Genomic DNA, 27,900 nt, shown 5'->3' with positions numbered 1-27,900 from the left:
TTTGTTCTTTGTGGAGACATTATATCATCTACATAATTGCAGGCTTTGTGTACATTTGTGTATACATTGCGTCTTTTTTCTCCTTTTTTTTGCACTACTGGGAAATGTATTTTTGGTAAAGTTTTTGCAATATGATGAATTTAAGCTGTAAAAAGGCTGAATTCATACCTTCTATGGCTCATTACAGATGTAAACTAAGTACTAAGGTGTTTCATGCTACTATTTATCAATTGCAGCTCAAGTACTACTTGACACAATGACATAATGTCCTCCTGTCTTGTGGTGAAACTAAGCAAAAATGTTGCTTGTCTCAGGTGGAAAGTATGTCCACAAACTGGGTCAAGTGAGTGTCCTTCACAGCGCACACCTGGAGCAGCAGGTAAACAAATGTCCACTGTGTTCAGCTGCTGGGGGACCCACTTTTCCTGTTTTATCCACTAGCTTCACTGAAACAGCCATTACTTTTATCATGGGTTTATTTACATTTACATTGTCAGGTAAATCTGCTCTAGATAAACTTGCTCAAACTCCTAATCATTCACCAAAGCTCGTTGAGAAAGTGCTGAGCAACAAGGGAGGATGAATCAGTAAAGAGGAGAGGAAATGAGAGGAGGAAGAGGAGTCCAAACATGAGGCGGTTTCTTGTAACAGAGCTCTCCCTCCCGGCACTGTTCTAACTGCTCCTCTCTCCAACTTATCAGGTTATCCCTCCAACCCTCTCCCACGATGATAAGAGGCGCGACTGTTGTGCTAAGAAACACCCAAACTTCAGCTGTCTCCCCCAGCAGACATCTCTAGAGACAGTTCACAGGACTGTCCATGCTGTAAATAAATAAATACATTTTTCAACACTCTACGAGGACGACAAACACATATACTGTACTACTGTACAACTGGAAGTGTCTCGCTCCCCCAGGGTTGTAAATAAAAAAAAGTGTTGAAACTAGATACTAATTTTGAATGTGTTAATACAAAAAAAGAGAATATTCAAAAGGTGATACAGCAGAGTTTAAACATCTTAAAAATGTGAAAAACTAGTTCATTCTGAATTGTTTGCAGCAGTCCAGAGTTATTTCCCACTGTCCTTATGCATTCCAAGCATCCTAGTTATTCCCCACTATTGATTTATTTTAAGTCCTTTTTACAACATTAAGATGACATAGCAGGGTTTTTACATCATGGTATTGCTGACAGCAACTAGCATGCTAACAGCATACCAACATTACTTCCTGGTTCACAAATGTTAAAAATGCAGACAGGGTTCTCATTTTTTACCCTAAGAGTCACTTTCAGAATCCGTAATGGGGCAAATCAAACCTATTTATCTCAAGTAAAAATAGTTATAAATTTTTCTTCTGAATGATGAAAATTTTCACAAGGATGTCTTCTGCATTTCAGAGACTCATGCTACAAATCAGCAAGCTGTGGTTGGAGGGTCACAGTTTTTTCACACTCTATAGGCCGATTCCACACTGTTCTGGATATACCTGGATGCAGAAGTAACAAGCCAGTAAGACAACAAAAATCAAGTATTGATATCAAGTTTGAAATGTCAATATCGTGACAACACTACTTTTCCATTACAAAAGTGAAATAGCGGCGTTTTATTATGTGGTATCAGAGAGGAGCGGTTTTATTACTCAATTAGGACATTTATTCGCCGGCATATTGAGTGCAGAGATAACAAGGCTGGCTTAGGTTGATAAGAGTGAGGAATTAGATTTAACTTATGACTGCACTAAATATAGACATTTATATTAAACTTAAATTTGAGGGAGGAGATCATATAGTCCAATGGAAATTATACTCTGAAAGTGAAAGAAACCATGGTACTTTATATAACTAACTGCCAATGGGTTCAAAAGGGTAGGATTATCAGTTATAAGCGAGCAAATTCAGCTTCCACCAATGCACCAACCGTGTTCAAAAATGATTAAAACACTGCACAGCTCACAGTTTTTATGTCAGGTCATATCCAATCCTAAATCACAATAAACATTAACCTGCATTTACAAGAGATTACATTTTACCATGAAGTCATAAAGCACCCTCTTATCAGGGTTGTATGTTAGTAAACATTTTTAAATTGAATTTGTGCATTTTTTCAGATTCAGATATGTAATAAAATTCTTGATATGCCTGCTGTGTGATTCATAGTGCCTCAACTCATGGCCACCACCACACATATCCTCCACAGCTCAGCCACTTCCTGTTCCTCACCTCCAACATCAGACGGGAATGCTCCAAATAAAACACAGATGGACTTTCACGAGCTGACGGAACAACAAGGAAGCTTTTATTGCTCGAGGAAGACACAATGAAGTGCCTATACACACATTACTCAAATCTCATTGGTGGGTTTGACATAGAGGGGAAGATGAAGATAAAAGCTTTTGTACAAGAGTGAATCAGTGCCATGACTCAGAAACAAGCCTTGAATACTTTCTCATTTACACAGAACAGTTTAAGCAGTGCCGCCTCTTAGTCAGTTTAAGATCCCACTGGAAAGTAATTTACACCATCTGATGTGGGCACTGGCAGGTGGAGGAAACAGGCCTACAGTTTCTTCAGACAATCATTACACAAGTAACGTCAAAAATGCCAAAAGTAGCACTATTGTTAACTTGTCACAATATTAACATTTCGATCTTAATTTTACTAAGAAACAGATTTATAATTTGGACTGCTTGATTATAGGAAAGAAAATCTGAATCACAAATATTTCAGTCAAAAAAGTTACAATACTTCACTAATGATTGTCATAAGAACTGAAATCACAATTAAGTATCCAATTATTACGCACTTTATCCTCAGCAAATGAGGAAGTGTGCTGTTAACATGCTAGTTGTTGTTAGGATTACTGTGATGCTCTGGCCAAAAGTTCTGAAGTGCATCTATAAACTCATTGCAGTAAATTATTAGGATGCTGAGAATGCATTAGGAAACTGAGGAATAACTTTAAACTAGTTCTGTTTTTCATATTATTAAAAGACAGTAAAAATAAGGCACAGCACTTTTCACAGCATACACTAAACACATGCAGTATTGTGAATACACCAATGATGAGGCTTAGACAGTTAACATGAACCTATGACCTAACAGGTGTGTAATAGCTGGCCTTCAGTACAAGTGAGACAGCCAAGGTCAATGGACTTCTCTCTGCTCCATAAAAACAGATGGAGACAGAATCAGCTGTTTGTCCAAGGCTTCCGTGCAGGATTTCCTCTTTCCAGGACATTTCGGTCATGCAGCCGCACACAACAGGCCTCACTGTGCATGGACATAGCACCTGCCGGCAGAGGCTAGTGAACTTGTACTCAAGAGACAACACTTAGATGAAGATATATGACAGAGGCAAACACAAGATCATGAACGTCAGCGTGCAAAGAAAGGAAGGAATACGTCAAAATAAAAAAAGAAAATTAAGTTCACCGTTATCTGGGAGCTTGGTATAGGTAGCATTTTTCTATAATACAATAGTATGACAATACATAATTTTGTTCTTTTGTGTGTACTTTTGAATTTGATAACAGACAGACATAAAGTATCCTTTTAAGCTGTTAAATAACAAAATGTGCATAGCAACTGTACATTTCAGGCACACATTAGCGGGGGCATTACAAAGCAGGAGTGATAAGCGCTCTTACTGTTATGGAGATGAGTTCATTCGGTAGTGTGGGCTCTCTCCACCACCGCAGTGCAGGCTGCAGTCACCATCCCAAAGCACTACTTTGGGTTTTCTGCTTCTATGTCTGTTGTACTTTGTTTTACTTTTTCCTTGCATTTTATTCTTTTCACTTTTAAGCAAACTATCATTTTAAATTAATAGTTATACACTGAACTGAATGTCAAAATCTTATACCAAAGGTCTGGTAAGTGCATTGTGGTCAAGAGCTCTCCTCCTCAAGACGAGCGCTGACCAGGCCAAATTGTGGCAAGAAAGGGCTCCTCCACATCTGTGTTTATCCTCTGCTCAAAGCAGCAGGCTATATTTACCCTGGTCAAACAGCAGCACACAGGTCCAGAGCAAAAGGATGTGGCTTCAGGACAGGGCCCCTGCTGAGCCTCCAGGAACTGCCCTGTAATATATTTAGCCTCAGAAGTCCATCTTCGATCACATCAATAAATGCACAGCTGTTTGCTTAAGGAAGCGCATTTCAATCATGTTAGGCCCGCACTGCCAGTCTCTGATTCATCTTTTTTCACAGATTGGTAAACAACACCTTGAGGGAATCTGACCTCTGGGGGAGGATGAGGAGGTGGCCTTCATAGATCAACTGCCCACTGAGTGGATGTGTTACAGCCACACAAAGCTGGTAAAGCATGGGCTCATTTCAGAAGCCTGCTGCTTCACTCCGTCCCTGTAAATCTCCGACCTTCTCATGCTCACAAGCACAGACTTATGGGTAGGACCCTCAAGGGATGTAAATACATCACGAAGACCAGATTCAGGGGGTGCAACATCACCTGTGTGCCATCTATAATGATACTACTCTCACCTCATCAGCTATTTTGCTATTCAATTGTGAGTATCAATTTTCAGCATTAGCCATAAGTAAAATCGAACTGATTTCCAAAGGGTTATTGTCTGACATGAAAATTAGTAATGTGGGCCATAAGACAGCCAGTGCTGCTAGTGTTTACTACAGAGCAGGTTCAAGGCAACATTCCAGCTTACTTTGTGCAACCTTCATAAAACTGCCGATTGTAAGGAATCAGTCAGTTGAGTCACCAAAAAATAGGAAACTGATCTGATTAAATGTTATAATTAACATAGACCAATCAGGTAGCAGAACTGACATGTGTAGCGGTAGTAAAAAAAAGAGAGAGAAAATCATCACAGACATGTAGAAATGTGTTACTGCACACACTGTAAACATACAACAACATAAATTCATGGTTGTTCTACTGAAAATTAAAACATTTATTGCAATATTAATACAATTTAAACGTGTACTGCGCAACTTTTTGGGTTGAGGATCTGCCACCTGCTTGACTCGATAGACATTTTATTGCTTTGCCTGGAATGTATGTATCGTATGACTTTAAACATGTCCATCCATCATTTTGGGTGTTTCTATTGCTCAAAAATTTTAAAAATTCCATAATTGTCTCTGTGAAGAGGGGCAACTCTCCTCAGATCTGAATTGTAAGGTAGTGTAGTGCTGTGTGTCTCTCTTGTGATAGGTAGATTTAATCTATACTGTGGAACATTCTAGACAAAGCAATAACATTTCCATGGAGACATCATCCTAGAAATGCTAAACAGTGCACCTTTAAACTTTACAACAAATGGAAAATATGGCAGAGCATACTTAAACATAATTTGGCTGATACTGTCAATGCATCATGAAAAGGGCTGCGAAATGAAATTTCCATGCTAACACAAAAACAAGACCAAATGCTGGTTATCTCGACTTGCCCAGAGGTAAACATAAATGCCTATGGTTCCACAGATCTCCACAAACAACACAGAGTCCCCTAACAGCTTTCTATCATGGATCATTTTCATCGAAAATAATTATTCCATGGGTTCTAGTTGCAGTCCATCCAGAGTAAATGATGCCCTGGAAATGTGCAGAGGTGCAGAGCTCTGCAGAGCTGGGCTGCTTGTGCACATCCGTCATGCTGATAGCCGCGTGTCATTTCCTGATGTCTGGGGAATACAACACAAACCCAGGGGTCTCCACCAAAAGAAGCGACAGGTACAGCCATAATCACCCCTCAGTCAGCATTAGCACCGCCGCCTGCTGTAGGAAGCTTTATAAAACGCGTATACAGCATCTGGGGACCTCTATAATCACAACTATCTCTATATGACACAACGTGTTGCATACCAGACCTTTATTATGGGCACCTATCGAGCCATGGACCCGAAACAAAAGCAAACATTGGTGTAGGCTATTTGAGACAAATCATTTACCAAGACAACTTCCGGTTGCACCACAACTACTCGAAATTCAAAGCTCGTACAGGCTAAATAGCTGGCTGTTTAACCCCCAAACAAAGCACCTATTGTCTGGAACTTGTAGTTTTACAGGTTACTCTCGGTCCCCACAACAGTGATTAACTTATGTACAGAATATTACAAATCCTAAACCTATCGAACACAAAGAGAAGCGCACCGCAACCACGGTGTTAGGAGATTTTGGATTATTTTGTGGGCTTCCTTATTATTTTGATCATAGAGCGGAAGCTTTCATACAAATCGGTGTTATAGACAGCTAATAGTCACGTAAGCACCGAGAGGAGCAGGCCAGGGATCAAATCGGAAGAAAAACTCACAGAGAGTCGAATGGTAGAGGTGAAGCTACTCAATCCATAGACTGAAGTTGCTCAGGTCGGGTGTTTGTCTTGGAGGCGAGGGTTTACTTCAGTCACCAGCTACTTTCAGACGCTTTTGAAAAACCTGCGTTGTTCGAGTGATACTGAAGGAGGAATGAAAAGGAAAGCACCATACCTTACGATGCAACGCTGTTTTAACTCCACTCGTAATCCGTTAAAATAAAGCAGATGACATTGTGGAAACAGTCGTTGGCCGTCGGTCCGCCGCCTGCTCAACGAGCACTAAAACCACGGCTGCGCCCGCGCCCTCTGCGCATGTGCAGACTCATCAGCGCCGCCAGCCCACTGTAGTAAGAGATCCACACCAGAGACAGTCTATGCTCCACACCATATAGTCTATGCTCCACACCAGAGACAGTCTATGCTCCACACCATATAGTCTATGCTCCACACCAGAGACAGTCTATGCTCCACACCATATAGTCTATGCTCCACACCAGAGACAGTCTATGCTCCACACGGGCTAAACAGGACACACACACCGCACACACACTCAGGGGTCATATATGTGTGTTATGGAGGAAATAACGGAGAGATTTTCTGTTACAAACTTTACTCTGAATGATCCTGCATCAACAATAGCTCTTCTCGCGCACGTGGCTAACATTGAATTAAACGGAACGTGGCTTTGGGGATGCTTTTCAAATGAACAAACAGCGTCATCTTCTGGCTGAAATGAGCAATTCCTTTTATTCCACCCGTCATTCATATCCGACAATACCCTATTCCCGTATTCCTGGTAACAATACAATTTTGTAGGCCTAGGCCAGGGTGCTCAAGAGATCGTCTCCCATCTTAAACTCAGCCTAAAATCAGTTAAATCAGTGGAGAATTTAACTTTAAGTTTTAAGATTGCATAGGCCTACAACTTAGTGTTTACTTTGTGTTTTCTTATTTGTGTAGTTTTCTGAGAAAGCGCTGGTGTCTAAAGTTGGTGACTACTTAATTTTGAAATGCAATTTCTAAATAAATAGAAACACCAAGAAGGACTTGAGAGTTCGTCCTTTCTCATTCTACGATACCGTATCTGATGTATTTCCATTGAATAGACAGCAGGTGACACTGCGGTGAAAGTAATGGGGCATTAATTTAGGTCGCAATCCCAATTAACTTATTCTACGTTACTGTCATAAAATGTAGAAAATTGTGGAAAATGGGGAATTGAAATAACAGGCTCTGTTTACAGAAGAATCGAATAGCCCAGCCATGATCGTAGGCCTATGTTTGTAAAATACAATGTTGAAATATAAATTATGGTCTTATTTGTTTTCACGTTTTAAGGTCAGAGACCTATTTTAATATAAGGTATAATCCTATGTAGGCTACTGTGTGAACTGTACTTTAAGACAACGTTATGTGCGCTGCTAAAGACACGATGATGTAGGTCAGTGACCATTAATTTAGAAACAACATAACCCACAATGCACCTCGGCTCTCTACCTCCCGCACAGTCCGTGTCGCATGTACAGATCTGTATGTAATGTGGATGGGTAGAGTGTGTTCATTTTACTCATCCACGTAGTTTGTAGGTTAGTGACACGCCAGGCACTTGTTCCCACGTCTGTGAACGACGCCCCGGTGTGTTTGGATGCAAAGTCAACCAACAGACTGACAGCTCGATGCCTGAAATGTCATGTCTTGGGGATCCATATTTGACCACCAGTGGACGTTATGGTTTGAAGTACTAAGTCAAAGAAGAAACAAGGCTTATTCTTCGCTACAGTGGGTTACCGACTATCGTCTCTTATTGGATGCAAACCTCACGCCCATGCGACGATGATAGTTGGATCGTTGCAGCGCTCCGTCTTCAGGTTGGGTTACAGTGAGCGCTGTGTTTACGGATACAGCTGATCGTCAAGATGCGCTGAACTGCGCGCTGTGTTTATTGCGGCATTTCACAATTAGACTATTAGGCCTATGATAATATTATTACGCGTTTACATGTCACTTCTATCTAAGGGCAAAATGGGTTTTAAACGTTTTAAATCAATCCTAAATACCCATTTTCATCTTAGGCTACCCCACACGGACTGCAGCAATGGCTTTATGCATTAGCCTTCAATGACAGCCTCTCCAGCTCTCTCCAGTCTCTACAGCCTATACAGGCATTTAAGGCAATAAGATAATGGTAAAAAGTGGACAACGCTTTCTCTTTCCACCGAAGAACTGTGTTTTTTCTCAACCAGGAGCAACTGCCGTCACAAATGTTACCCAGTGGAGGCGAGCGAACCAGGCCGCTACCCAGAGACTGAAGCGCGTTTGTTGTGCACATAGTCGGCATGATGCGGAATACGGTGCCTCGTTGCAGCTTTGCGTCTACCTGCTCCACTGTTGTTGTCATCTCTCTGTAATTCCCCTGATGTCTTAAAATGGGCGAGCGCTTTTACTAAGGGCTATTCAGGGACGTGAAACCGCTCACGAGTGTCCATGCATGTTGGATTTAGCCTTGGCCGGCTTGTCTGGATGTAGAGCGAAAATCCGGGATATTTCCACACACTGTACAGCGACAGCAGCCCACGTTCATGGAGATGGCCGGCGGGGGAGGTGCACCAGCTCTGGGATTGATGAGGAATAATGAAGACCCCTGTCCCGAGGATGTTGCTCAGTTTATTCAGAGATTCCACTGTTATAGTGAGCACTAACTGTAGACTATAGATACACATGCTGTACACAACTGAAATCAACCTGGCTTCCCTAATGTAAGTCTTCATTTCATCCAGTTTAATTCTTGTTTCAGGCTTCTATCCCACAAGATACAGCATCAAAAGCAATTCATTATTTATTAGGAGCACAGTGTATATGTAACAGTAAGCCAAACTGCACTGTGCTGAGTTCATTAGGCACCTGTTCACACCACATATATTAAAGAGCCTGTTGTTTCAGTGTTTCGATCAGTGTGTCAATGGGACAGTGTCATTAGTGCATTTTAAGTGTCATTCTTTGACCTACCACACGTGTCCCTGGATGAACTTGCCTTTGACAGTACATGTTACTTACACACTGCATAGTAATAGCACAGCAGCTAGTGACTGGATTTGGCACTATTTCAACAGCCAGATGTACTGATGGGGGAATCCCTCCCTTTTTTTGATCCTCTGATTTCCCATCCTCCCCTTGTGGTCCCCTGTCTCAGTCAATGGGCCCTCTATGGATTTTGTTCCTGAGTTGACACTTGTGTCAAACAGCAGTTGAGCTGCTATGAATCCATATGGTGGAGTGAGAAGTACTGCTCCCCTGTCCTGCAGCAGCTGTGGGGGCTGCTGCTCCCCACCACCACCAAGCCTCATCCCCCCTGGCCCCCCATCATCTAATACATCTGCGCCCTTCAACGTAACCCCTCCGCCACCCATGTTTCCTGCACCTGTTGTCCAAATAGAGAATGGCAGCACCTGGATCTCTTTGTCCCCAGATTCTGGTCACCACTGTGGGACAGGCAATCCATACTGGACTGCAGTTTTTGACTATGAGGCCACAGCAGATGAGGAATTAACATTACGGCGTGGGGATCTACTGGAGGTTCTATCAAAAGACTCCAAAGTATCTGGGGATGAGGGCTGGTGGACAGGGAAGATCCAGGATAAAGTGGGTATTTTCCCCAGTAACTATGTGACAAGAGGAGATGCTGCCAGCTACCAGCTCACTGCAGGAGGCCTGGTGCCCAGCGGAGTGGGCGAGTGCCCCTTGGAGATAGACTTCTCCGAACTGCTACTGGAGGAAGTGATTGGAGCTGGAGGCTTTGGGAAAGTTTACAAAGGAATGTGGCGAGGAGAGGTCGTGGCTGTAAAGGCCGCCAGACAGGATCCAGATGAGGACATCAGTGCGACAGCTGAAAGTGTACGGCAGGAAGCCAGGCTGTTTTGGATGCTGAGACATCCTAACATCATTGCACTTAAAGGTGTCTGCTTGAGAGAACCCAACCTGTGTTTGGTGATGGAGTATGCTAGAGGAGGGGCTTTGAATCGGGCTCTTGCAGGGAAAAAAGTACCACCAAGAGTTTTGGTAAACTGGGCTGTCCAGATTGCCACTGGGATGGACTATCTGCACAATCAGGCATTTGTACCCATCATCCACAGAGACCTCAAGTCCAGCAACAGTAAGTGTCCCAATTCTACTACTATGCTATTACATAATGATGTGGAATGTCAATAAAATTTTATAGATTTATTTCATAGGCATGATATTTTGTTATTCTGTGTCATTTTTTCTGTTATTATTTTCTTCCCTGCTCCTCCTGCTCCTCTTCTTCTGTTCTGCTCTGCAACTCACTGAGCTATTTTTGGTCCATTGTGCCACTTGCCGTTTAAAGATGCAGTTGCAGTTGTTGGTACTTTAAAAGTTACAAAATAGGAAATGATATAGTTCATAGCCCACGGATGAATCGTTAGGATGTTGTCCTAAGATGTTAGAGATCAGAACCAGCAGAGGTTTGGTAGCATTGGTATTCACCCTACTGTCTGATTAATCTCCCACAGATTTTGTATGTTCTGAACTTCAGAGTCATGGCCACAGAACCATAGCTCTATGGAGATGCAATTAATACAATTTTAATTCAGTTCATCAGTGATCATCTTGTGAGTTAGTAAAGCAGAGTTTGGACTGTAGAGGAAAATATTTCACACTTATTTATGTTAAATGGCACTGATTTCAAGTCTGTCTTGTCAATGTTGAAATAAGAATCGTTATTAATGATTAATTTCTTTGCCAGAGCCCAGCCCTATATAGCATTGTCTGGGTATGGGCTTTGCTTCTGTGCCAGTGAGTCATAGAGCTGCTCGCCTCTGTCAGTTGCTGAAAATGTCAGTCCACCAAATTAGAGCATTGCGCCTGATAATAGCAACGAGTAAATGCGGGGATGTATTTTATGTAGACTGAGACTGAAAAGTGTGTGACTGTATGATAAAGCTCACCACCATCCACACCAAGAGAAGATCTATTAGAAAGGTTTTGAGCATCAAGGTGTTGGTATAAGAGGCTATAAACAAGAGCTGGAGGTTGTGGGGGATAAACAGCTTCGGTTAGGGTTACACTTCAGCTCATTGTCCAGGTGCAAGAGTTTCAGGTGACTTCTCCAAACCACAGACCACTCAGCATCAGAGCTATAGAGCTGCACTGGCCCCAAGCTTCTACGCTGTCACATTGCCTCTGTCAGTAAAGTGTCTTTCTCCCACATTCTCTCACATCGTTCAGAAAAAATATGAAGTGCAAAACGTACAAGCACCATTTCTATTTTATGCAAGACTTTCTAAATTTAGACTAACAATCTTTCATCAGTGTGAGTTTTTGAGTGTTGCTGTTGACAGGTATAGCAGTAAGTGTGACTTTGATCATCTCATTACTCTTCTGTTCTTAGTGATGTGTGTTTTTGGGTTGATAGGTCTTTGCCTCCTCGGTCATGTCATGTCATCGGTGCCTGAGGACTGCAGTCAAAAAAGTTACTTTTTATTCTGTTGATGTCACATTACCTTTACTAAAGTCATCATTCAAAAATATATACATGTATATTATGCTGGTCAGGTACTAGAAGAATGGTCACATTAGACAATAAGAATGACAATGAGAAGATTTCTCTTTGTGTGGCCATGGTGTCAATAACTGTGAATAATTATTACATTTACGCTTATTCTTACAATAATAATAATAACACAAACATTTTATGTCCCCAAATATTAAATATTATATAATTAAAAATTTACAAAAGTAATAGTTTCACGTTGCTATTTTGATCATTTGAAAATACTAATTGAAAATGTATGATTTGATTTTAACACTTTAAGTCTACACAACCATTGTTCCTGTTAGATAAGACAATTTGATGAGTCATTGTTAATTACTAAAGTACCTGTGTTATTTGCCAAAGACAGTCACTGATACCATTGTGCAGGGCTCTATAGAGTATTAAAGCTGCTGAATGTAAGGCAATATGTCTGAACCTCACCTGTTGCTAACAACACAGATGCTGCCCAGCCATCAGGAGTTTTATAGTAAACATTCTATGGTGGCTCTTTTGTATTATGGAAAACACCATCACTTCTATCCCACAAAACACTGAGCTGCCTTTATATACAGGTTTAGATGCAGTACTTTAAATTGAAAGTCATGTTTACATAGTCAACAAACATCAGAATTTCAGGAGCCAAATTTTCAAGTCTGTTGACATTTTACTCCTATTTCAATTATCAAGAGAGGCTTCACAAATTATGGTAAATGATCACCACAAAAAATAATGGATCAAATAGATTACATATGTGAGTTTCTTTACTATTGTTTGTTGAATGGATTATTTAGTGTTGTGTTTATTCAGTCCCAGACTGGGCAGGTTAGTCCAGATTCTTGTATTATGTCATAAAATGTCTGGTGCATGGTCAATACACACTTGACATTGTCAATACCATGAATATACTAATAGTCATGTCATTATTGCAATATACATGATGCAGATTGTCTGAACCCAGTTTACATTTGATAACTATTGGCACCATGTGTTGTGAATGCTAATAGTATAATTATTTAGTCACAATGTCCATAACATTACATTTGTCATGATAATTAGTAGAGCCCGACCGATATATCGGTTGGCCGATATTATCGGCTGATATGGGCAACTTTAGGCATATCAGCTATTGGCCGATATGCTTGCTGATAGGGGCCGATATTTCACGTGGGCATGTTATACCTCGTTATAAAGCTTAGACTCTCTACATTCTGTTCATTTAATCCAATTTACAGACAGATAAATGTCCTAATATGTGGCTCCACATCAGTATTTATCTACGGAGTCATTTGTCTGTGTGTGTCCATACTGTCCCTGAACACACCACAGAGTCGCGTCACTCACGTGTGTTTGTTTACACCTGCAGACACAGATCCAAACACTGAGATTATATTCTTTTTACGGAGAATCGGTTTGAGTCTGGATTAAAAGGACATTTATTAGTGCAGATTTGTGATGTGAGGAGGAGCCTGTATGAGCGGTGAGTGTTGGAAATATGTCGACTCTGAAGCTAGTTTTTGTCATTTGTTATGGCTTAGCTGCTGTAGCTCCCGCACATAAACAGACTGTTTTCTATTGGTCTGTTCTAAAGTGACTATATTGGCCGTATATTTGCTACTGGACCTGCACTGATATGTAAATGAGCTGTGAATAGACGTGTGAATTATGACATTTGCGCATATAATTAATTACCGCGGCGCGCACGTATTTACGGCTAAAGGCTAATAGCGCTACTTTCTTTACTAGTTATGGGTCCGTCGCGAACGAAATGACTCTTAGAACCGGCTCTTTGAAGGGAACGACGGGAGCCTGATCCTTATTGGGAGCCGTGTTTTCTCTTTCTCTCACTTTTTTTTATCTTCACGCAGCGTGCAGATTCGTGGTTTGACAGCGGCAGCGGCTAAAAACGAAACTTTGAGAAATTTGCGTGTACGTAGGATTAAAAAAAAAAAAAAAAAAAAAAAAAAAACGAGCATATTTGACTGTAGTTTAGCATAAAATAAATCCCGGTTTAGTCCTTTTTCAGTCCTGGTTTAGACCTGGTTCAGTCCTGATTCAGTCCTGCTTTAGACGTGCTTTAGTCCTGCTTGCAACAAAACAATCTGAAGAGCCACTTGGGAGCCAAAAGAACCAGCAGCTTTTAGTGAGCCGAGCCAAAAGAGCCGGTTCTCTAAAAAGAACTGGAATACCCATCACTAGTGTCTAGAATGTGATGCAAAAATGCCATTAAGTCAACCTACTGTCTGTAAATATGATGTAAAGAGGCAGAATAACAATAAATGTTGCCTAAATAAACCCAATTTAAAATCCACCAGAGCCAAACCTAAGTTTTTTAAACAATTCAACATTTACAGTGAATTTTTACATCACTAAATATATCGGTGATTATATCGGCTATCGGCAGCTCCAACCTCCATTATATTGGTTTCATATCGGCCACAGCAAAATCCATATCGGTCGGGCTCTAATAATTAGCTCTATTTTGATGAGCCAGGACAGGTGCAGGGGGCACTTCTTCACCCACTTATGTTCACTGCATTTAAACATGATAATAGAGCAAAGATTCACCCTGTCTGGTGAACTGACTGAATTATTTGAAAATAATGACTTTACCATAGCATGGTAAAGTGCAAAAGAGTGTGACTTTATTTTGTATTACCCAGGTTTATAGTTGAAGGACTTTGTTGTATAGTTATTGGCCATGCATGTGCACTGCTTGTGGCTGTAGGTTGTCCAGTAGGGAGGGCAACAATGACCCCATTCTCACAGAGCAGTGTAGACCGGGCGCAGCAGCTCTCACAATGGCAGGAGTCACTGCAGGGGAGTGGGAGCACGTGCAAGAGGCAGACACTACAGGCCTCACATGAGTGAATAGAGGAGATAAACCATGATATGTTAGTATTTCAGCTGTAATACATTTTAACACTAACTGGGCAAAGTACTATATTTTAAGCAAACTGAACAATAATTTGTCTGCATTATCTGAATAAATATCTGTCTATATTGATCTGGGTTTAAATGTGTAAATATGTACTTTCAAATTGACATAATGTTCAAGTTACACTGTGACCCTTCAACAAACATGAATGATCTTGCAGTCAGATAGATGGCAGTGCGGGTGGGTAGAGGAGCTGAGGAGGAATGCTGTGGATGTGGAGGAAGCCTTGCAGCCTTCAGGGGAAAAGAAACACAGAGATGGATGGGGGAGGGAGGACTGTGTATTGGTTTAACGTTGGTAGAAGGCCAGTTTATGAAGAGGCTAAACTAATGTTTGTATAAAGCACTATTGACATTGAATATTGATGGTGATTAATGTAATTATTATTGCTTATTGATTATAAATGTGTTGCATTATTCATTCATTCCTCAGTCACTCCATGTAAAGCTTCTGTAGAAGCAGCAGCCCTGTGATAGACTGACAGAAATGTGACTGCCAATTACACCACAGTCACATGTACACACACACACGATGGTTGAATTGTCTTGACCAAATAATTGTCAAAATGCACTGGTCAGAGTAGGGCTAGCTTTATTTTTTGTTAAGATTATAGACAATTTTCTAATTTGTAAAAATAATAGCACACAACATGTGTAATCATTGGTGTTCCCATCATATACTCTCTCTCATACACATGCACTTTATTTAATAGCTGCATCATTGTGAAAGAGAGGCAGCCTGGTCACACGAATCTGCCGGCTGCATTTGTTCACAGACAAAGTGAATGGCTGCAGGGTGAAACTGTGCCACTGCGCGGCTCAGGATTAGAGCCACAATGGCCTGTAGTGGTACGAAGAGAGCCAAGACTGGGTATCAGTGACATAGAAGTCAATGCAGCTATATCTACATTTGTACACTGATAAAGTATTGTTTAAAGATACAGCACTGTGCAAAACAATAAAACAACAACAACAAAGTTTAACAATGGTAAAGCATAACAGTGTAGTGCCAAAGCTGGACTTTGTAGTTAAGGGGTAAATTATATATTTTACCCCTCAAATTTAACAAAATGTTCTAAAAAAATACCAAAATGGTTGTTCTTTTAGTGAATGATGCAGGTGTCTTGAAACATTACAAAAGCTGATTGAGTATTAAAACTGTGGTGGGAAAATAATGATTTTGCCTTTGCTGCAAAAATAACACAAATTAAAACATAATTATAGATTACAATTGCAGATTTTGTTACCATAAACCTCCACCATTCTTAAATAACAATAAAAAGCCATAATTCCTTTAGACTGAATTCTTACTTCAACAAAATCTAAAATATTGTGAGGGGCAAAACATGAGAGTGTATTGCGACACAAAGCCTTGTGGTATGCGCTGCTAGTACAATAGCAAAAAATCTCCCTGCAGTCATTTCTCTCTACCCCTGTTTTTTCATCCAGTCATTATTGGCCGCTTCCTCACTGCTCTCTCTCTACTCCTTTCCTCCAGCTGCCTCTTAAACCAGCTCATCATTCCTCATTCCTGGCCTGGATTCTGCTCCCTTATTTTTTCTGTATGCCTTGTCATTTTTGCATCCCTCCTCCTTCACTGCTCTCCTCTACAAGACTTTCCTCTGCCAACTTATCTTCATCAGATTATATTACACATACAATTTTGCTCCTACTTCATGTTTTTGCTCTGACCAGCTTGTCCTTTTGTGTAAATGTGAGTGACACTTAGCACTGATCATTTAGCACATATGTAAAAAACAAGTCATATCCAAAATCAGTGGTGGCGCAAGTACTAAATTTTGTTACTTAAAGCTGCATTGTGTAACTTTTATGGTGGGGGGTCGGTCAAATGCTTTTCTCCATGGAGATGTAATTGCTGTGTCTGGAATTTTTCACAGTATGGCATTAAACCCTTCTGTCTTCATGGAGACCAAACCAGACCAAGTTACAGGTCAGATCTGTGGAGATGCAACCACCCTCATAGTGAGAATGTCTGTCTTTCTATTTTTGAGCAGTAAAACTACTTGTAATTAAATAAATGCTGGATAGAGCTGTAATGTCATAGTGTGGAACATTCCTGGCAGAGCAATGGCATGTCGATAGAAGCAAGCAGGTGATGGACCCAAATCAAAAAGTTACACAGTGCACCTTTAATAAAAAGTACAGGTACTGGAGCAAATGATTACTCAAGTGAAAGTAAAAGTATCACATAAAAAAAAAATCTAAAAAAAAAAAAAGTACCTGTTTAAAAAATTACTTAAAGAGTAAAAAGTATTTTTCAGAGAGTTTTAGAACAATTAAAGGATTAAATGTAATAACTTTGATAATGCAGATGTTAGGTGATTCAATTGATTTGTACATTTTTCTAGCTGTTTTGTGTTTTTGTGTGTTTAGTTTATTCAAAGTTGGTATGCTAACTCAAATTAAATGTGCAAAAAATAAGTCTCAGCCTTTTCAGCAGGTCTCAAACCATAAAGAAAAGTACATCTTACTTTTCAGTCCAGATCTAAAATGTGGCAGTTTAGAAAGTACAGATACATGCTCTCAAATGTAGTGAAGGAAAAGTAAAAAGTACCTACTATAAAATGTACAGATACCTTAAAATTTTACTTAAGTATTGTACTTTTACTTTTGTACTTTGTTACCTTCCACCACTATCCAAGATCTCTATGTCTAAAGCAATATGAACATTCATAATTATTGCAAATGTGTTATTCTAAAATTTGCCAATTGGCATCCTGTAAAATAATCATCTGTATTGGTCTTTTTTTATTTCTATTTTGGTTGAACTGTAACTAATCTTAGACATTTGGCTACAAGATGTAATGGTTTTGTTACTCAATCAATGACTTAGCACTTAGGCCTGTTTTTTAGTCAATCAGCTCATTTGAATGTAATGAATCTAAAGTAATGCCATAACAATGAGAACACAAAATCTATGTTGGACTGCTGTAGTCTTTTAAACAAGAGAAGCTCTTTACACTTTCATTCTGATCCTGTCATTTTTAAAACAATGTAAACTGTCTTTAATATGGAGATAGATATGCAATATATTTTTGCATTAGAATAATTTTTACAAGGCCAGTTGTTTAATTTCATAATAGCTCTGCTCTGTGAATAAAAAAGTCAGAAGTAAACCTGTTTCATAAAATTGAGTATTATTAAAAACTGGAATTACTTGATTATTTTGTTAATCAATTAGTTTTGTGTTATTCAGTTAGTAGTTTCAGCCCTATAGTATGAATAAGGAAACTGTTCTCAGTATAAAGAGCCTTGGGGATGAATTGTGAGATACTAAAGAAATACAATATTATACTCCTGATTGTATACTGAACTGTTAGATGAGGTGTGCAATCTTGTCAAATGTTGTGGAGATGTTAAAATCGTATAGCTATATTCAGAGCAGTCTGCAAGCATCATGGCTGCCTCTGGTCCCGGCTGTGACCTCTGTCCTGTTGCCATAACAACGGTTAATGACACAGCACAGTAGATTGATCCTTGGGCAGAAAAACACTTGTGGCATGGGCAAACTGTGTGCCATTGTGTCCACATCAGCCCTGAACGCCTCCTTACTCTGAAATATGGGCTTGAATACTGAAGAGTCTTTTAAGGAACTTGTCTTAGTGAGAATCTTAAGATACAGAACCTGCATCGAGCATAGAAATAGACCAGTTTTAACCCCATTTTATTTTGTCCAGAAAAACAGAAAGAACAACGAAATAATGAAAACAACAATATTAAACTAACATTACACTACACTAACTACATGATGACTAACAACATAAAACACCTGTTATTTAGTAGACCCCAGGTTTTGTATACTGCCTGGGTGTCTTTAAGCAAGACACTGCAGCTAGTTGTTAATGAGCTATAGAGATTGACAGAAGTTGCAGCTACAGCTATATAGAGAATTAATGTTAAACTAATGGAGATTTAAAGACCAAAATACTAGTAACACAGAGTGATAAATGTACAGTATTTACTAGTAGTTACTCAACAGTTTATAGGGTTTTTTCAAGACTATTTTTTATTACTTTCTGTATTGTTTTTAATATATCTCTATGGACATTTGGCATGTCTGACCAGTTACTCAAAGTTTTTTGAGCTCTGAGGTTTTGATAGCTAACTTAAAGGTGCATTGTGTAACTTTTCTTGTGGAGGGCCTGTTAAATGCTTTTCTCCATGGAGATGTTATTGCTTTGTCTGGAATGTTTCACAGTACAAATTAACCCTTTTTATCTTCATGGAGACCAAACCAGACCAAGTTACAGATCAAATCTGTGGAGAGGCAACCCTCAGAATCCCTGTTTTTCTAGGTATTTTTGTTACCTGTACCCCACCTGTAATTGAATAAACGTAAGGTAGAGCAGTTTAATGTCTTACTGCAGAGCAATGACATACTTATAGAAACACGCAGGTGATGGACACCCAACCAAAAAGTTATACAGTGCACCTTTAAAACTAACTGAGACTAAATGAAAATGTCTATGGTCAATTGCTTGTATCATCAAACAGCTGATAGTAACTCATTTGCCAAAATGCCACACCCTCCATGTCTCTTTAGTTTGTTTATTAAGGGAGTGCTCTCTGTAACACTTGGTAACTTATTTGAAGCAGGAGCAGGTGCATTCCTGTAGACTTTGTACTTTTTGTTCTGGTATGTCAAGTTTGTAGGCTAATGTGTCACCTGTGTTTGATGCACTAACTTATCCTTATCAGTGTTTAAACTGTGTCTGGGGGTATTTCTCTACACTCAGCACAGGGCAGGGTCCAAGGACAGATCCCACAAATCATCAAAAGTTAGGCAGACATTTTGAACACAGTAAAAAAAAAAAAGCAGAAAGTCTTTGAGTGAAAGCGGAGTAATATCAAAGTGAGGTTTTAACAGCTGGACAAACATGGTAATCTAATGTTGATGTAACTTTTTAGCCCTTGGATCATACTTTAATATGAATGGATACTTTATATGACAATGATATTATCCAAAATTTCTGCTTTCTTTTAAAAAAAAAATCTGACTTGACTTTACCCTCTCCAGGCAGGCATTGCAGATTTGCAACAGCTAAATTCCAAGTACCTACTTACTCCACATCCATATTATGAGCTTTTTTTACTCAGGAGCCTTTTTTCCCATCCATGCTGATAAACGTGGGCGATGCAGACTGTGCAAGAATGGCTACACGCAAACGGCCTGCCAGAAGTGCTTTTTTTGTTTACAAAGGATAAAAAAGTCAGAATTGTATATTACTACCCCATATTATAATTTTCCCCAAATATCAGATTTTTCCTGATACTAAAAATTAATTTGAGCCTGAGAGGGTTAAGCTTTGGCCACCAGTAAATCTATTTGTTTGTACTTTTTACCAGCAGCTCTTGTGTGCCAAATCCATTTATCTTTGAGGGCAATTTTACCTTTTGAGAGCTTGACACCCTCATGGTGATCTGAGTCTGTTCTTCAGGTTTCTGTTGTGAGTTAAAAACAAACATGTTTATCTCTGTATAGGAAGAGTAAATGCGGGTCATAGTGGATAGCTGCGATAGTTTGAAGGTAAAACTGTGAGAAGACGCTGCTTAAAAATGGAAACTGACTTAATATTACACCAAGATTGTTGCTGAGATCATTGTCAGAACAAGTACACCAATACACTATTAATTTCCTTGTCTCTTAATCTTCTTTATACTTTATATTTCTTTGTAGTCTCATATACAATAAGCATAATGCACTGTCACGCACACTAGACAAATGTGGAGAGAGAGGACACACCCAACTAAACATGCAAACACGTCAATTTCTCCCTGACCCAGACTGGCTCCAGCTCTGACTCCTCAGGCAGCAGACAGCTGTCCTTCAACAAACTGCAGCTCTCTGAAGATGACATGAGGATAGTAAAGAGGAGTCAGTGAATATTATACCACAGCAAACAAAGACTAGTCATATGAAAGTAGTGTAGTGTTTACCTTGACTTTGGTGTAATATTAGAAGTCTTTACGCTCTAACACAGTTTGATAACAAATGTATGTACTCTAGGTGATTGTATATGTAGGCCTATGTAAGGTGGGGGTGATGGGTGATTGGTTGTGGCCAGAGAAGCTGATGGTGCAGTTTGGCAGCCTCACTTTTGTCAGTCTATTCCAGGGCAGCTGTGACAACAAAAATATTAGCAAAATTAAATCTTACTGTAATAAAATAATGACTGGTGCTTTCTAAAGTGCATTAAAAATATAGGCATGAGTAGCATTATTAGCATTACTAACATTATTAATATAATGTTTTGACATAACAATAGATACAAATTAACAAAAATAAAAAATAAATAAATAAATTGTCTTTTGATGATTGCTTTGAGCTATTATTGAAACTGCTGTGGAGTTAAAGACACACCTTTTGTGATTGCGTGCGTGTATGTGTGTGTGTGTGTGTGCATGTGTGTGTGTGTGTGTGTGTGTGTGTGTCGTGCGTGCGTGAGTGTGTAAACAAAGACAGTGCTGTGTAGAGCCCTGCCCTGAGCCTTTTGCATACGGCTGTAGATAAATGACAGAGAGCTCCACCTGCTCCTGATGCTCTGAACTGTGTACACTCCAAACATTTCCATAGGCAGCACTAACGCGGAAACTAACAAGGAAGTGCCACCTGCAGGGAAGGAAAGACTGTTTAAACCCATGATGTAAAGAGACAACTTTTGTCTGTTCATTGGAAAATTACACATAAATGATGTAATGTAATGATTCTGATGTAGATTGCTGCACCAAAAGAAACAGCAGCAACATATTTTACAGTATATTTGACTACAGCTGTTCTGTCTGTATGCTTTTTAGCACATTACTTCTTAAATACAAGATCTTAAGAGTTTAATATGTTCATACTTATATATTATTATTTATTAATTGGTTTATTATTCTAATTACTTAGTGCTGTGTTTTTTCCTCCCTTTTCCCAGTACTAATCCTGGAGCCAGTGACATGGGATGACTTGAGTGGTAAAACTCTGAAGATCACAGACTTTGGCCTGGCCCGAGAGTGGCATCAGACCACCAAAATGAGTGCTGCTGGGACCTATGCCTGGATGGCCCCGGAGGTCATCAAACACTCCCTATTCTCCAAGAGCAGTGATGTGTGGAGGTAAATACTGCAGAACCTGAGAGAAACTAGGGCTTGTGCCATTTCTAAATTGACATATGTTTTTTATTCTTTTGGTTTTCCACAGTTTTGGTGTGTTACTCTGGGAGCTGCTGACTGGAGAGGTCCCATACAGAGAGATTGATGCTCTTGCAGTTGCATATGGAGTTGCAATGAACAAACTTACACTTCCTATTCCTTCTACTTGCCCTGAGCCTTTTGCTCAACTCCTGACAGGTAAGAATTGAAAATGATTTCACATTGTAAGCATATTCGATTGCATTTTTGACCAATAGTTCTGACCAGGCCTGCCTCGAAATCTGGAGATGGGTCCCTGTGCATGGTACTGGGCTTCCCACTGTTCCTGACAGGTTGCCCCAGTGGTATTAAAGGATGAGTCAAATGCAGAGGACAAATTTCGCTTCTCAGACAATAAATACTGTCAATAAAGTGTATCAGTGTATAGCTTACCTGGTAGAGCTAAAGATTCCTTTTAAAGACCTTTAGGCCTTGTTTGACATTAGAAGGTGGTCCAAGGTCATCACTTGTGAACTTATGTCTTATGTTTTCCAGAGTGCTGGAGCCCCACCCCCCACAGCAGACCCCCGTTCAGCAGCATCCTGCGGCGCCTGCTGGCCATCGAGCAGTCGGCCATGTTTCAAATGCCCCTGGAGTCGTTTCACTCTCTCCAGGAAGACTGGAGACTAGAGATCCAGCAAATGTTTGATGAGCTCAGGGCCAAAGAAAAGGTGATTATTGTCAAAAATATTGTCAACCAAAACAAAATATGTCTGCCTAGTTGCATTTATGTTCACAGCATTGGCTTAAATAAGCAAATGTAATAGTGTAAAAAGCACAGTTTTAATTATTACTTAGTTTTAAATTCTTAAGATGTAGATGCTTGTGTTTTTTCCTCATTCTGTTGTATTTTTAGAGAAAATCACGATACACAGAGGTTGTAGCACTTATTAACACCTTGTCAATGCATGTTGGAGGTGTCTTTTTCACTTTGCGTTACCTTAACATTGAGAGTCTCATCAGAAGAGGTATGAGGAGGGCTGGTGCTCTGCTAACCGTCTGTCTGACTGTGTTTCCGCTCCAGGAGCTGAGGTCCTGGGAGGAGGCCCTGGCCCGTGCTGCAGAGGAGCAGAGGGAGCAAGAGGAGCAGCTCAAGAGGAGAGAGCAGGAGCTGGCTGAGAGGGAGATCGATATTGTAGAGCGTGAACTCAACATAATCATTCATCAGATGTATCAGGAGAAGCCCAGTGTCAAGAAAAGAAAAGGCAATTTCAAAAAGAGCAGGCTAATAAAACTAGGCCGAGACAGCAACTGCATCAGTCTGCCCTCTGGTGGGTAATCATGCAAACTGCGTGTATTTTGTCATGTACCTGCAGTTTGTAACAGTTGATTTAATTTAATTTTAAAGGTTTTATATTCAGCCAATAATAATGATGTAATGACTTAGTTGCAAATTGTTGCATTATGTTATGTGTTAGGCTTCACTCATCTACGAATGATACTAATAGAACTAAACTGTATGAATGTAAATATTGTCCACAGTGGTTGTATGTAGATATTATGTTATTATATAACAGAATTTTAAAACCCTTTTAAATAAATTTAAAGTGAATTAAAAAGGTAATAATATTAATAATTTAAAGGTATACTTATATCAAAACAATATATTTCTGTTTCAGGTTTTGAGCACAAAATTACAGTGCAGGCCTCTCCTAGTGTGGACAAGAGGAAACCACAGGGCAGTGAGAGCACCACACCACCAGCTAGTCCTGGAGTCATTCCTCGTCTCAGAGCTATTCGATGTGTGTGACCACTACATTCAAACTACACACACACACTGCAAGGTAGGAGAGTGTCTTAATTATTGTCTGTTTCTTGACAGTAACCCCCAGTGATGGCAGTAAGACATGGGGCCGCAGCGCTGTGTGTAAGAAAGAGGACATGTCCTCAAACAAGAAGAAGCTACGCACCTGGGGCCCAAGCTCTACACAACCAAAGGAGAGGGTTGGCGGGGAAGAAAAGTATGTGGTCCTTTCTTACTTTACACTTTACACTGCTGGTAGTTCACAAAAGATGCAGAAGAACAAAAAGATGCTTTGAGTTTTAAGGGGAATAGGTTATAATAATACAACTGTTTTTTTCCTGTGTTTTCTCTTTATGTACAGATTGAAGTCTCTAGGAGAAGGTTCTAAAGTTTGGTCATCCAGTGCCCCAAACCTGGGCAAGTCACCCAAACATGCCCCTATGACTGCAGGGTTCTCCAGCCTCAATGAGATGGGTGAGTTCTACAGTGTTTTAAGAGAGAAAAGCACAAGACATATTTCTCATGTGTGTACTTTTGAGATGGGTGAGTTCCACAGTGTTTTAAGAGAGAAAAGCACAAGACATATTTCTCATGTGTGTACTTTCACAGAGGAGGGCTCTGAGCTGGAGGAGTCGCCCTGCTCACTCATGCCTTCAGACAGCAGCAGTAATGGGGCAGTGGATGACTCTGGGTCCATGTGGAGCTCACTGGGCTCTGGCTGTGTGCACGCTCCTGGGATGTCCGGTGTGGGGGTCTGCCAGGGGGACACACTACGGCGCTGCAGCCAAAGGAAGAAGAGTGACCTGCTGTTGCTGGGCTGTGCCTCTCTGCTGGCCTCTGTTGGCCTGGGACAAGACCTGTACCAGATGGGAAAACTACAGGTATTTGACACTGTTCTTGTCTTCTGTTGCTGTCCTTTGTCTGTTGTCTAATCTGATAGTCTTTGTCACTCAGGTGCTTCAGGACGAACAAGACGTCAGAGAGAAGAAGAAAGAGGGCCTGTTCCAGCGGACGGGGCGTTTCCGCCGCAGCACATCTCCACCAAGTCGCAACCTGTCCTTGTCGCTGTCCCGGCACCAGGACTCCAGTCTGCCCTGCCTGGACCCCTCCCCTTCTGTCACCCTCCTCTCTCTGTCCTCTCTGTCGGACTGCAACTCAACAAAGTCCCTGCTCCCCTCTGACCCAGATGAATATCCAATGACCCCGGTGACAGGCAAAACACCAGCGGGCTCTGCTTCTGCTCTCAACCCACTTCTGGACCTGCGAGCGGAGAGCTTCAAGAAGGAGCCAAACCAGTCTCTCACTCCCACACATGTGTCGGCTGCCATGGCTATGAACCGAGGACACAGGCGTACGCCATCAGACAGCGCCATCCGGCCACGCGCCCAGACGCTGGGACACCGCCGGTCCCCGTCGGACGGCAGCATGCCCATGCCGCCTCCGCCAGGAGCTCAGATTTCCTGCACAAGCAGAGGCAAGATACAAATATGTCAATACATGTTAGCTATTGTATACCAGTCCTTTCTGCAATTAAATGCTCAAAATTATTATCAAAATGTTTATTTAATCATTTGCATTTTTTATTTTTTTTTAACAGGTGGGACATCGTTAGACATTCCTCGCCTCCCTGACCCTTTCCTTGTTCATCCAGCTCCGCAAAGACGTAAAGCTCCTGCTCCTCCTCCTCCTTTGTCTGTACCAGATCCAGATCCTCTCATCAGTCCCTTGGAAAGACCTAAAACACTGGAGTTTGCCCCACGGCCAAGGCCCACACCGGCCCGGAAAGCAGACCCTTGGAAGTTGAGCTCCCTGTCACGGACTTTGAGCTCATCTCCCGGCAGTGGCTGCGACAGCCCCCTGGGGTCTGGGGACAGTAGTGCGAGTACAGTCAAGCCCAACCTGATGGACATGGACATGGAGGGTCAGAGTCTGGACAATACTGTTCCTCTGTGCGGACAGCTACAACCAGCAGCTCTTTGTGGACAACAGTACCTATAGTAGCACACTTTAGGTTCAAGTGCACTATCTACTCCCAACATCTTACAGCCATGTTCTTACAGTCAGAATAAAATGCCTACTGATATCTGAGCCGAGTTATCCCACTCACCAGTGTTGGTGAAAAAGAAATATACATTAGACACTTACTGGAGCGTGCCCTTGGTCTATGAATAAGGTGTGAAACTCTTAAATAAGACTTTCCTTTTTATTGCACATGACCTGGATATCACTAGGGCCATAGACACCTCTTCAGCCTTTTAGTGCTCACCATTCTACCTTACTGACACTCCCACCCTGAACGCCATTGCTCTGCTCCTACACCTCTAACCAAGCTGCACCTTCTACAAGTCTTATAAAAAATAAAGCCATTGAGACACTTAACAAGACTATTTGACTTTGCTGAAATCTACTTGCCATCTACTGCTTGTATCTTTGCCTTTTTTCCATTGCTTGCATCTTTCCACTCCTTGTGCTTCAAATGTAGAGATGTTTTTATTCTCATGTTTAATCTAAGCATTTTGTGTTTTAAGCCCAACTTCAAAATATTAAGGGATTTCATTTTTAGGCAATATCACGCTGTTTATCATGCAGATTTAAGTAATTTTTCAGATGTGGTACCACAATGGGCCCCATTTAAGCTAATTTTGATGTGCATGAGTAGAAACAGTTTTACTTGGGGATTTTCTAAAACAAAAATGATTTTACGAGGGATTGCTTTTCAGTGCTTTTCAGTGCATGTCATTTTTGTAAGAATGTTGGATAGATAAGTACACCCACTAATTTAGCATTGATCAATTCCTCGGCAGTTAGTAGCATTTGAACCGATCCATTTCACTGGACCAAATTTCTGTATTTCTCCAAATCCTGGACAGTAACACCTGACAACTTTGACCTCATGTGGATGTCCCTCACCTGCTGTATCCAACATCAGTGGCACTTTAGGAGCTGTGCTGTGCTCTGGTCATGTCTGACAAATCAGCTTTTGTGTCTGGAGACGATTTTTGGACAGTGTACTCTGCAAAGTCCCTCTCGGTTGCAGATGGTATTTACTTGAGTGTGTATGAATGTGTATGAGGCTATTATTATTATTTCAATGGGATCCCATTTTCAAGTGAGTCCAGACTCTCTCTCTCTCTCTTTGTGTGTTTATCAACACTGAGTATTTATTATAAATTTATTGTTATTACTGAAACATAATAATTATAATATTGGGGGTATGTGTATATATTTGTAATTGAACCAAGGAAGTAGGCGACTTCTTAAAACGTCCATATATTGTCTCATATTTCTGATCTGTGTCATGTCTGGTGAAAAGAGTGAAATGTGATGAATGATCGAGAGTTGAATAAAAACAAAGACATTTTTTGTTTGTCCATGTTTCTTTGGATAGACAAAGAGCACTGTAGTAGCAGTAAAAGTCCTCTAGATGGCAGCCCCTTGAGCGATGATGTCATTTTTTCCCCGGTGTTTTTTTTTTTTTTTTTTCTCCCTCTGTACCATAGTCTATGCCCAATACATTCCTGTAGACCAGGGTCTAGGTCTGACTCTGCAATTTGTGCCTAAGAAAGACTCACAAAATCAAGAACTGTGCTCTAAGAATGAAGCAAATGTGGTGAGAAATTAGTGTAACCTATCAATCTTCTTTACTTACGTTTTTTAGAACAAAAGTATGGAGGGTTTGTTAGCTAGGTTAGCTTAAAAGAAAGAACACGTTGCATTTTAGCTTAAAAAATGTACAAGAGGGACGAGTTAGTGGGACTTGGAGAGACGGACTGCAACCGCAAATGCGTCATATTATAAGTTCAATGTTTTACCACTCGTAACGCACACAAAAAATGGATTAGCAGGAGTGCCAACCACAGACTATATACTGTATATAAACAGCATCTTTATACAGTCAACCACACAAATTCTTGATTCCATTGCATTCCCCTTTTATGTATATATATATATATATATATATATATATATATATATATATATATATATATATATATATATATATATGAAGTGCATGTGGAATCAATGGAAAAAGTGGGACATTCTCTAAATAAATGGGGCAAGGGAAAGCTAGGGGACTGAAAGGAGGGACAGGTTGTCACCCCAGGTTAATTAGGCTTAACAGTAATGATCCTTGTTTCTTCATTCTAATATGTGGGTAGGTTTAAACATATGGTGGCGATATTGGTGA

At 40.4% G+C, this 27,900-nt stretch overlaps 2 protein-coding genes across 2 annotated transcripts in view; one reads left to right on the top strand and one right to left on the bottom strand.

Annotated features, from left to right (window-relative positions):
• The window catches only part of sipa1l3 (signal-induced proliferation-associated 1 like 3), a 38,286-nt gene extending 31,682 nt beyond the window's left edge, over positions 1-6,604 (bottom strand). The window contains 1 exon segment of the mRNA XM_055166951.1: positions 6,461-6,604. The gene's annotated coding sequence lies outside the window, so the exon portion shown is untranslated.
• A 1,227-nt stretch (positions 6,605-7,831) lies between these two features.
• On the top strand, positions 7,832-26,994 carry map3k10 (mitogen-activated protein kinase kinase kinase 10). Its single transcript, XM_020928559.2, has 11 exons — positions 7,832-10,438; positions 21,712-21,892; positions 21,978-22,126; positions 22,463-22,638; positions 22,992-23,238; positions 23,587-23,709; positions 23,790-23,928; positions 24,073-24,185; positions 24,321-24,592; positions 24,666-25,185; positions 25,309-26,994. The coding sequence occupies exons 1-11, from the start codon at positions 9,544-9,546 to the stop codon at positions 25,707-25,709; spliced, it is 3,216 nt and encodes a 1,071-aa protein (XP_020784218.2). The 5' UTR covers positions 7,832-9,543; the 3' UTR covers positions 25,710-26,994.
• Positions 26,995-27,900: the final 906 nt, after the last annotated feature.

The sequence above is a fragment of the Boleophthalmus pectinirostris genome, unplaced genomic scaffold (assembly GCF_026225935.1).
Source record: "Boleophthalmus pectinirostris isolate CB_2022bp ecotype Guang Dong unplaced genomic scaffold, ASM2622593v1 HiC_scaffold_9, whole genome shotgun sequence".
NCBI lineage: Eukaryota > Metazoa > Chordata > Actinopteri > Gobiiformes > Gobiidae > Boleophthalmus > Boleophthalmus pectinirostris.
Note: the sequence above shows the minus strand (reverse complement) of the source record. Positions and strands in the feature narration are given on the sequence as shown.